Source organism: Stegodyphus dumicola, chromosome 1 (assembly GCF_044657685.1).
Source record: "Stegodyphus dumicola isolate Sdum_Otavi_A_Nest chromosome 1, ASM4465768v1".
In the NCBI taxonomy this organism is placed as follows: Eukaryota; Metazoa; Arthropoda; class Arachnida; order Araneae; family Eresidae; genus Stegodyphus; species Stegodyphus dumicola.
Genome location: NC_140768.1, coordinates 244,568,345 through 244,580,973, shown reverse-complemented (window position 1 = coordinate 244,580,973; position 12,629 = coordinate 244,568,345). Strand labels below are relative to the sequence as shown.

The 12,629-nt window shown below is 33.2% G+C and overlaps 1 protein-coding gene across 3 annotated transcripts in view; it reads left to right on the top strand.

The window, feature by feature from the left end:
• Positions 1–12,629, top strand: part of LOC118192603 (synaptogenesis protein syg-2-like) — a 367,366-nt gene that overhangs the window by 258,617 nt on the left and 96,120 nt on the right. For all 3 annotated transcript variants that reach the window (XM_085827019.1, XM_085827023.1, XM_085827027.1), the window contains exons 4-5: positions 5,612–5,745; positions 10,717–10,942. In XM_085827019.1, the coding sequence (XP_085683145.1) occupies positions 5,612–5,745; positions 10,717–10,942 (360 nt within the window). The remainder of the gene's footprint in view (positions 1–5,611; positions 5,746–10,716; positions 10,943–12,629) is intronic.

Sequence of the window (12,629 nt, the reverse complement as noted above, 5' to 3'; positions counted from 1 at the left end):
AGATACGCTCACGGTTAGCAAACTGCTAATCTATGCGACTCAACTGACTAACCCGTCTAACCACGCTAGCGAGAGCAGTTTGGCTGAGGGCCAAGATGGGTCAGTTTAATTGAAGGGGTGTGTGGGCGAAAAGCGCGGGTATTTTTCCCTCTCGAAGGTCGAAGGGGTATGGGTGAAATCGAAGGTCAGGGGACATTTAGTGTCTACCGGGCTACTGCACTCACCCCTACATAACGGATAGATGTGCCCACTTCCGCACCAAACCGGATGTTTACATAGATCTGGAATACGTGGTCAGACAGTACTTGCTGTATATCGCCGTTTGACAAGAGTAAGTAAATCGCTCTGGCTATCAAACATCTACATTAGTCCAGAGAGGGGGCATTAAAAATCGATCGGGGGCGCCGCGTTGCCTACCCCTGCCTTAGAGACAGAATTCATAAATAGTTTCTCAGACGAAATTATCATAAATAGCTTCTATTTGTACCAGAAACTTCTAACTACTGTTTTCATTCAACTCTGGCATAAGTCCATATTCAATTAAGTGCCAGGCAATCATTTTAATGGCGCACATATTCTTCTCGTATCAGCATAGATTAATGTACTTTTTAAATCATTTCTGCCTTCTTAGGCTTTCAACTTTTACGTAGCATTTAATTTTTAATCATACTTTTGAGCTCTGCTAACTATTCCTTTCTTACCATATGTTTGCTTCGCTTCATGACAAATATATAACCGATATATAATTAGTTCATATATAAATAGAACTGATATATAATTAGTTCATATATAAATAGAACTGATATATAATTAGTTCATATATAAATAGAACTGATATATAATTAGTTCATATTCCTTAATGGCGATATCTTTCATATATCATTACGATCATCTTTATTAAAAAACATAATTATCTTCGTTTTCAATCTTAACTAAGCCTTTTATTATGTATTTTAACTACAAAATTTCTTAACTTGAGCTCATATAATACAGCATAGTCGATGAGAATTGAAGCATTCCTGTATCTGCTTTCATCACTGAATAATTAGCACTTCTTATTAATAAATAGGAGATCCTTGTTTCGAATACTGGCTAGAGCACTGCTGGTTTTCATGTTTCCCAATGCAAAATATCTAATGATTTCAGTAGTGATGCCAGAATTTTAAAATGGTGAAAGGTAATTCATCAGCATCTTGTTTTGGTTTGACTGAGTCTCGTGCCTCTGTGCAGTCAATTTTTAAATGAGAGAGAATGCATGAAATTATTTCTTTTACACTTCTTAACTAGCACAGTGAAATGGTCAGACCGTATACAGTAGTGGCCAAAATTGTGGACATTTTCGGAAATTTTTATGTTTCTGAAATTTGTATGCTTATAGAAAATGTTACGTTTCGCAAAATGCAAATTGTATATATCAGTTTAAAGAGAATTTATGACTGAATTCAATACAAAACACAAAATTCATTTATTTGCAATACAAAAAAAAATATATATGTACTTTAATATAAGTAAAAAACACAGTTATGAAGTAGTTTGTAATGTCTAGCTTTCCTGGCCAATCACTGTTCTTGTTCTGAGAACCAATCAAATGTTAGTAACTGCCAGTAGAAGCTGACATCATGTTTACACTTGAAACAATTCATTATTTTGCTTTGTTCTGTAGAAGGAGGACCTGTTTCTTATACACTGCAATTACAAGTAGGAATTTTTGTAAAAATTTTTAATATTTAGTCAAGAAGCAATGACATCAAATAAAAGAGTATATTGGACACCTAGAAAGAGATGTAATATTATTGTGTTACGAGAAAGTTGTCTTTCCTATACTGAAATTGCAAGACAGGTGGGGGGTTCAGTGACTACATCTGGAGTCCCAAAGTTTTGTTTATGATATCAGGAGACAAATTCAATAAAAAACAAAGAAGGAAAAGACCGAAAAAGGTGCACCACATCTATTGATGACAGAAGAAAAAAACGACTATGTCTCCAAGATAGAAAAATGTCATCAGCGGCCATCAGAAGTGATCTGAATGATGCTGGTGTTTCTGTCAGTTCAAGAACAATCAGAAGAAGATTAACAGATGTTGGACTGAGAGGTAGAATTCCACAAAAAAAAGCCTTATCTTAATTTTCAGAAAAGAAAAAAAAAAAAAAAAAAAAAAAGACTACAGTGGGCACAGGAACACATTAATTAAACAGAAGTCAGTGGTCACAAGTTATATGGAGTGATGAAACTAAAATATCGTTATTCGGTAGTGATGGGCGAAAATTTGTAAGACGTAGAATAAGAGAAGAGCTACATCCTGATTGCATTCAAGCAACTGTGAAGAACTCAGTTAGTACTATGATTTGATCATGCATATCAACAGATGTTATTGGTCGCCTTCATGTCATCGATGGGACACTGAATGCCAGAAAATACATTGACACTATTCTAGAACCAAAACTTCTACCTTCCATCAGAGATCTCTTTCCCAACAATACTTCGTTTATTTTTCAGCAGGATTCTGCTCCTTGCCACACGGCCAAAATATCGAAAGAGTGGTTTCGTACAAAGAGCATTAAATTGTTGTCATGGCCAGGAAACAGTCCTGACCTCAAACCTACCGAAAATTTGTGGCACCGTTTGAAAACTCTTGTCCGAATGAGGCGCCCATCAAATAAAAGGGAACTAATTGAGGCTATAATTGTTTCCTGGTATCATGTAATAACGAAAAAAGAGCTTAAAACTCTTGTCAGCTCAATGAAACGTCGATGTGAAGCTGTAATCAAAAAGAAAGGGTACCTATTAAGTACTGGTAACTCACTGCAATCATCACTATCTAATTACTCGATAGTAATTCTTTACAGCGGGCCAAGGAAGGAAGAAGATAGCGTGACGTAATGACATCATAACCGTGAAACTGAAGAACCGATATTTCATTTTTAGTTTTATACATATATATATAGTGCGATGCATTTAAAATCTAAAAATCATAGGCATGAAATCACTCAAATTGAGTGATTTTCGAAAAATTACCAAAAGATCAGAAATTGTGTGTCAAATTTCATACAAATTGTGTTTAAAAGAGGTTGTTTCACTCTATTCAATGGTGCAAACATTTAATTTCTGAAATCTTTAGTATGTTTGCCAAACGAAGTTCATGTATCAAAAGTCATATTAACTTTAAAAAATTTCGCCACAATGCATTGTCATCCACAACCACTTTGTGCACAAAATTCGAACTCTGTAGTTTATCAAAAAGTAGATTAAAATCGATGATAGTCGCCAGATTTGGCGACTATTTGGCGACATTCTGTTCCGGCCTCTGTATCACAGTAATGCTTATTGAAACTGAATAAAAGTAATTGGCCACTATGTTAGCTATAACCGTAATTCCACCCTCGTATTGCTTTCCAATAATTTCGAGAAACAGAAAGTACAAGAAATATCTCGCGTACGGTTGAAAACTATTTAAAGTCGAAGAGAGAGCATCTGCTCTCAGTTACTTAGTTATTGTTGCGATTTGTGAGTTCCGCTTGAACTGAGATATTCGAGGTAGCTTTCTTATTAGATGTGCTTTTTATTATTTTCTATTTAACTTTTTTTTAGTAATTCGAAGCGTAACTACTGGTTGTACTGTGGATACTTTGACACCTGTACGAGTATTTCTGCAGAGAATTCCAACACTTTATTTTGATAAAAATAAGTTTTATTAACCTAATATAGGGCCTGTGCATTTAATCTATTACGAACCCAAATGCACGCAACCCATATCATCACGTTATTACGAGTATATATAACGTAGTACTTTTTCTTTTTAATGTACAATGCGCAAAAAAGGGGGGACAGTTCTATATCTCCCATTCTATTGGGCCAATTGACGAAATTCAAATTGCGTTTTCAATGTCTCTAAAGCGCGACTTCGGATATGTATTAGATTTATATATAGCATTGTTGTAACACAAGTATTATAGTAAAATCGGACTTTTTCTGAAATAACATGCCAATTTTTTTCCATATTTCGATTCTACGACTCAAGTTATGCCATACTGGCAAATTTTGTAAAAATCGCACAAGCAGTTTTTAAAAAATTAGCTCACAAAATTTTAGCACCTCCATGTTAAATGAATTTGATATATATTTATTAATATCTCTATTTTTATTAAACTTACTTGATTCTTCCTTTCATATTTCGAAATTTAGATACATTTCAAACAAAATCCGAGCATTTTTTATGATTTATTTTTTTAATTTGTATTTTAAAATGATTTTTATAAATTTTTCGAAAAACATTTTTGTATTATGACCTATCAAATGTTTGCCATCATCTTAAAGCAGATGGATGTCTAAGCATACCTGGAAAAAAATGAGATTTTTTTATTCAAAATTTCATAAGATATACGTGAATTAACATTTTCGCCCGTTCTGAAACTTAGCCTATTTCTTATAAGCGATAATAATGTAACGTGGTTTTCGCACCTTGTTAAAATTATTTGAAAGTATGGACGATGACATTTTTTCCCGCTTATGCTCAAAGAAAAAGGCCAAGGAAAATAGGTTGCTATAAATGAAGAATTTCGCAAAGTGACTTATTTGACTTATTCTCGGCGTAAGCGGCCCAGCAGCGGCCAAGCGATAACGTCGCTGAACACTGGTAGTTCGGGTCGAGGTTCGAATTCCGCGAACGGGCTGGCTGCATGGGCGTTTTCGTGGTTTTCCCCATATGTAACGTGTTTCCCTTAGAAATTCCTCCGCGAAGGCATCCCTCCCTTAAGGCAGATAGTCATCGAGTGCTTTGCCGTAATCTAATAAAACCAAACCCCACCAATCTTGGAGCAAGCTAAAAAATTCCCCAAGATAAATTTTTAAATTTCTCCATAAACGCCTCACCAAAAATTACAAATTTTAGTATCTAGGCATAATTTCAGCCGTAGAATCGAAATATGGATAAAATTGGTGTGTTATTTGAGAAAAAGTTCGATTTTGTGTCAAAATACTTATGTTAGAATAATGCTATATATAAATCTAATATATATCCTAAATGATGAAAACCACAATATGAATTTCACCAATCGGCCCGGTAAAAGGGGAGATATAGAGATATAGTACTGACCTTTTTTTTTGGGGGGGGTGTACCTTAGAGGCATTTATTATTTCATTCCACTTGTTTTTCATTTAGATTATGAAATCCTCAACAGCAGCACGGAGAAATTAAAAAAAAATCGTTGAAAATATTTCCAATTCATTATTCCAGTCTAATTCCTAGTACATTATAATAATTTATGTTTATAATCTATCATTTATTAACATACATTGTTTATTCTATACATTGTTCTGTGGATTAAAAATTAAAAACTGCTATACTCGAGTAGTAAATGTTTCTCTTTATTATAGATTTTCTGTTAAAATTCTAAGAAAAATATTAGACTTCAGAATATGTAAGACTCGTGAGATAATGGAGGAATCTGGGGTCATTTAAACCTGTTTAATGTTCATTCTACTTGTGTTCCAAATGAGAATGCAAAAACATAAATTCTTCTAAATGCAGCAAGTAAATGTTTGTAACTTTATTAATTGTTTTTAAATTTTCATTAGAGTTACAATTTACCAGTTTCTTTTACTTTATTTCAGTGAATCCTAGCACTAAGCCACAGATAACTGGTAACAAACCACATTACGGAATAGGTGAATTGGTCAATGTAACTTGCATATCTGCACCATCCAGACCTGCAGCAGTTCTCAAGTGGTTCATAAATGGTCTTGAAGTAAGTCCTTTATGAATAAATATTATGACGATAGTAAGCAGTAAATTAATCTTGTTTTTGTACGCAGATATTTAGATAAGAGGTAATGATAATTCTTCTGGTCTTGAAAATTCATTTATTACATTTCGTCCTAACTTCGAATTCAAATGAATTTTGGTAACTTTTAGGCTAAGCATGGGAAGACATGTTGTTGATAGTGATTGGTTCTGGTAACCTGGAAAGTTTTACCAAATGTATTAAATAACCAGACGAAAAAAATTTACAATTGAGGTTTAGAAAGGAAAGGAATCATGTGCCTCTTTCGGATCTCAACTGTTCTAACTTACGTATCCCACAAAATGGCCCTTTTATTCGCATAGATTTGCTTTCCATTATTCTGATGACATAGATTTATATTTTACTGTTTACTGTGACGAGATGCAGCCAAAGCTCGTTTTATTGTGCTTGGATTTATTGCCTTGCCCACAAACTGTGTATAAATCGAAGGCTTTTGGTATTTGCTTTATAGTTGTAAACAACATTAAACCAGTTGACCAACGTCATGCTTTAAACCACACTTAAAATTTTCGTATCTGTGCGTTTCTTTTGGGTAATTATCATAAGATATCAGACATTTTAATTATTGTTACACTGAACTTAACTTAAATAAAATTCAATTAAAAAGGTTTTTATACAATAAGCTTTTATAATGATACATTTATCATGATACATTTAAAACGATAACGCATGATTCATTTGATAACGCAAATAAATTCAGGGAAAACTTTAAAAGAGAATGATTTGGCTTGGGGAGTTTAAATAACATTTTTCGTTATTTAAACTCCCCAAGCTTTTTCCAATAAACGATAAAATATTTTTCTCCTTTTAGAGCTTTAATTATTTTATCCGTTTTAAATAACATCATCTAAGACAAAAACCTTTTTTAATTGCATTTTATTTTCGGTATTTCAGTCTCAATTACGCGATATCAATGATGAAACGTTTAGTCATTAATAAAATGCAAGTAATAAATTATAAGAAAATTATGAAATAAAGAAAAGTAACTTAGCGTCACTTAAAGAAATGAGAAACTCTTTGAATGTTCAGTTTCGGAAATTGAACGTATAGTAACGTGCAAAATTTTAAGACTACTAGCCGTTTTCCTGTATTTTAGCAAATTGCACCATTTTCGCTGGTGATTGCGTTATCTCATGCGTTGATTGCATCAAACGCTTTCTACTGCTATAAAAATAACGTGGTCTCGTTTATCAGTAGTTCGTTATTGCATTTTGGGACATAGTGCTGTTGTATAATTCTTGTAACGGGTAAAACCCCTTCACTTACTGTTGAAAACGGGCAAAAGTAGCGGCCCTGCAAGATGTTGGTTTTTCTGAACAAAAAATAAGTTTGAAGGTAAATGTCAGCAAGACAGGCATGCATCAAGCTACCAGTAAATTCAAAATTTCGGATAATTATACGAAGCTTAAGAGAAGCGGTCGTGCAAGAAAAACTTGTTGTATGTGATGATCGTGTGATAAGAAGGATGATCACTCGATGCCCAACAACCTCCTGCAATAAAACTGAGCTTCTCTGCCTGCAAAGTTACAAACGTCATTTCGAGTATTATTTCAAAATGTTTGACTAAAGATTATGGTTTATTTTCCTTTAAACCTGCAAGAAAACCTCGACTTACACAAAGTATGAAAGAGGAAGGACTGACTTTGGCCAGAAAATATCAGAATTGGACAGAGCAACAGTGGAGTACAGTGTTATTTTTCGATGAGTCAAGTGTGCAGCAATTTTCTGCACGTGCTAAATGTATTCGCCTCCCATTGTTCAATTTTCATGCATGATGGGTTTCCGTGTCACAGGGCAAGGAATATTAAGGACTATCTGAGAGCTACTCAAATCCAAGTGTTTGGCCAGGTAGCAGCCCAGATTTGAATCCCATAAATAATATGTGGTGTATTGTGAAAAATAAAGCCGCGGAGAAGCTACCATCCAGTGCTACAGAACTTGTTGAAGCAACAAAGCATGTGTGGTGTAAAGAGATTTCTCAAGCTTACTGCCAGTCTCTCAGTCTCTTGTTTAGAAGGATTGCAGCAGTGATTAAAAAATAAAGGAGGTTCGACAAAATACTGACTATACTGACCTTGTAAGTCTATTTTTCCATTTATAACATATGTGTATGTTGCGAAATTCCAATAAATCTGATTTTCCCATGTGTGGTCTTAAACGTTTGCACACGACTGTAATATTAATTATATAATAAAATTTAAAATGAAAAAAACGAATCATTAAGTGCGCCAAAAGCATTTATTTTTCTGAAAAAAAAAAACGCTTTTTCTTCTTTCTGTTTCAGTCTGCAATACATTTTTAAAAACATATAAAAATTGGATCTATTAATATTTTTTTATCCTTCTTATTTTAAAAAAGGGCGGAAAGTTTGTTTTATTAACTATGATAATTTCACATTATATTTGATAAATTTTTAGATGTTGAGATTTTAAAACCGTCAATGTCGTTTAGTCTAAAACATTAAATTTTAAAATAACAAATGTCGTTTAGTCTAAAACATTAAATTTTAAAATAACAAATGTCGTTTAGTCTAAAACATTAAATTTTAAAATAACAAATGTCGTTTAGTCTAAAACACTGAGCGATTTTCTAAACCTCAGAAATTAAATTAAAAATTTTTCATATATGTTTCACTGAAGAGAACTTTTCCCTTCTATTCAACGCTGCAAGTAGTAAAATTTTGATTTGTTTAGTTTGTTCGTTAAACAATGATGTGCAATATGGAATGATGATGATGAAGTGCAATATGGGAGGGGATGATGATGTGCAATATGTGCTCTATGGGAATCGTTAACCATTAACTAAAAATATCTAAATCGAATTTTGAAAAAGTCGCATCACCACATTGTATTGTCATCGACAAGTAGTATGTATGCAGAATATGAACTCGATAGATTATTATATAGGTTAAATATCAATGACAAAATTTCACTCACAGTAAACCATTATGAGTAAACTTAATAAAAGCTTATAAAAATAAGCATAAACCTCAACGCTGTGCTTATCATTTATGTCTCAAGAATGGTTTATTTATCTTTGTGTTCAGCTTAGAATTTTCTTTTTTTTTTTTTTTTTTTCATTTTTAAGTAACGCGAATATAAATGCATTATATTTAATAAACAGTCAGTCCATTCTCGTAATATATCTGAAATTATTTTATTTTGTTCTAACTTTCTAATATCCTTTTACTTCCTGCTATATTAAAACTAAAATTATTAAATATTTTACAGTTGCTCCCAATAACTGGTAGGGGTTCGTGGCTTTCATTTTAAGGTATCAAGACCTAACAAATTAAGCTAAAAGAGGACATGTATTATTTCACTATTTCATGAAGTCCATTGTTTTAATAAAGGAAAGAATAAACAAAGCCAAAGTCTAAATTTACTTTTAAAGAAATTGAAAAATGCACCAAAAATTATGTTTATTACACAATATTTTGCAATTTATTATGCAGTATTACGTTCGCAAAATGTTGATTGTATTATTTACGAAGGTTTAAGTGCATATAATACATGTTTTTCTGCCTTTAATATTAAGAGCATACATCCTGTATTAAGAAAATAAGTGCAGTATCAGGAGTATAATTGGATATATTTACTGACGGTCGGGTTATGACAATGAAATTGGTGCAGCATATGTGGTTTACTTGTTTGTTACAGAAATAGGCTATAGCAAAATTAGACATGAACCTTACAATTCGGCTTGAAGCCGAATTGGCCATATTTGCTCGTTATCATAAATGGATTTATGAAACCCTGACTGTAAAAATATATATTGAAATATATACAGACTTCATCTGGTTTGAAAAATCTCCTTGGGAAAGTTGAAAAAGTACATGAAGTGAAAGTGAACTGGGTGAAAGCCCATATTGGTGTTATGGGCAATGAGAAGCGCGACATACTGGCCAAAGAGGATGCTATGGGTCAAAGCCAGGGATACCTTCGATATTAAGGCATCAAATAGAATTATTATTGATAAAATAAAGGATTTCTATCATGATTGCTGGGAAGAGAAATGGAACGTCTCGGGAAAAAGGAAAGTATATTTTGTTGAGCTTCAAAGTTTCTAAGAATATGTGATATTGATTACAATCCAAATAATTACTGGACGCAGGCATTTCCCGGAGCACCTGAAAAGATTTAATTTTCAAAATAATAGTCTTTGTAGTTTTTGAAGTGCTGAAGGCAATGCGCGACATTTCGTCGAAGACTGAGTATTATTGTGACATGTTAGGGAAAAACATGGTAACATAAATGAATTCTCTTTGCATAGGAAACAGTTTAGATTTGCAAAGAATTTGGCGAAATTTCTAGATGGCAAAAGTATAAAATTGGTAATTTTGGTTTGATTTTTTTAACTGTATTTTTGTTTGTGTCGCTGTTTGTGTGGCTATGTTGAGTGTACTACATTATCATGAGACCAATCATTATTGGCCAGGAGGATTGCAGCACAGTCATATATTACATTACACTACAATATTCCGCAAGTAATAAATTATATATAATTAATAATTTAATCACTGTATTTTATGGCATAAGGGTGAAATTATTAACATTAATATGGTATAACTAAAGTTACTGAGCTTAACACTAATGTATTAACTGAATGAATAATATGTACTAATCCTTCTTATACTTTTCAATATGCCTTGTAAGTAGCAACTAGGAAGGTAATGAGCAATCTGTTGCATTAAAATGTTTTACAACAAATAGCTAATTTACGAAACCTGTTGGAGAAAATTACCATTATATATAGTAATATAAAATTAATAATATAATACATAATTAATTTCGACATAAAACTAATATATATAATAATATAAAATAAACTTTCATTCTGGAATTAAAATAAATTGTGGAATATAAAATTAATTTTTAAATCTTAACAAACCTTTCCTTTTTTGTCTCTCACTAGGCTAGTAATGACCAAATAAGAAGATACCAGCCAAAGGAATCTCCAGTGGGGCTGTATACCTCCATACTATTGCTTAGGTTCTATGCCAAACACGAGCATTTCTATGAAGGCAAAATGAAAATACAGTGCGAAGCCATCATTTCGCAAGCTCATACACTTAGGAGCGAAGAAATTACCATCTCTAATAATACTACAAAAGCAGCCACGGCATCTAATGCAGGATTCGGTGAGTAAATTCAAAGTTTCTCCATAACGTATTTGCTTTTAGTGACCGTAAGATATCAAAAGAAATTTCAAATTATGCTTATTTAGGAAAACGTTAAAGCTTTCATCACTGTATTCAACACTTCATTGACCAGGTAAATTTTTAAAATCCCCTATCCAATATTGTAAATAATTATCTCCTTCCTCTCTAGATAGGAAGTGGAAGATTCGTGGTTTGAATCTCAGCGAGAACAGAGTTAATTTTCACGTTTCCTGTTCTGAAAAAGTTAGTATTCTGTACAGTGATGGTTAAAAGAAGAATGTAGACGGTGATAACCCATAACAACTTAGATTTCGTCCATTAAGTCTCGTGCCGATTTCCAGTCACTTCTAAGTGGGTTTCTCTCAACTGAAGAAGAATTATAATATTCTTACTTTTTATATGCCCTCGAGCTAACATTTATAAGATTCGTAATTGGAATTCTGGAGGAGGTGCGGTTGAATTTTAATTTTCCTACTTTGAAAAATGTAATGACATCTATACTATGACGACGGTCTTCCACTCGCTGCTAAAAGAACCTTTTTATTTATAGAGTTTGACATTCTTTAGAAGGATAAACTCTTAACAAACGTAGAGCGAATTATAGGTATGTCTGAAATTAACTGAAAAGTCTTGGAAAGGTTTCAAAATAACATTTTTATTGTAGAGTCATTAGGTTAATTGGAAGCAGAAAAGATGAAAAATATGCAACCGCCTTCGCCGGGAATCGAACCATGGACCTCTGGAATACCCGCCCAGCGTGCTACCGTTACACCACAAAGGCAACCTAGGGGGCCGCTTGTACAGTCATTAGGTATTTATTGAAAGCAGGCAAGATGAAAAATTAGCAAACGCCCTCGCCGGGAATCGAACCACGGACCACTGAAATACCAGCCCCGCGTGCTACCGTGACACCACGAAGACACTCTAGGGAAGTGGGAGAAATACCTTATATTATTTAAACACAAATTTTAACCATACATGCACGTCTCGTGCTAACAGGATCGACACCAAGTTTGGCGATGTAACTAAAACAACAATCAAATTTAAATTAAATTATAATTTGTATGAAAGATTACATTAATAAATTTAAATCAATATTGACTCAAAACTCTATCTGGAGTCAAAATTTAAATGCCAACCACAAAAAGGGCCAAGCCGAGTAATTGCAAATTTCAACGAGATGGTGGAACTAAAGTAGCATGGTCTCGAGAGGCAGAAACACGTTGTCTTACAATTCAAAAAACCTCATCTTCAATATTTTTTAATTTACTTGCATTTCTGGTAAGCAAACGAAAAGGAAAAGTTCTAGCAAAGGCTGAAATTAATATAAATAACTCACTAATACAAACTAATTGTAACTTTACATGATAAAGCATAGACTCGAAGAAAGGATAGTTTGGTATTTTGATATCTATTATTATAATCCCGACATAATATACCTCACTTTCTATAATTGCATGATCGCTATTCTGCAATCGTTCTGTAAACCACAAATTCCCAAGTGGATCAAGGAAAACAAGGTTAGGTTAGGTTAGGTTATTTAATTACGGCAAAGCGTCGAGGGCTATCTACCTAAGGGTAGGGTTGCCTTCGTGGAGGACTTTCTAAGGGAAACTGTCTCGTATACACGTTTCACATGGGGAAAACCACGAAACCACTCATGCAG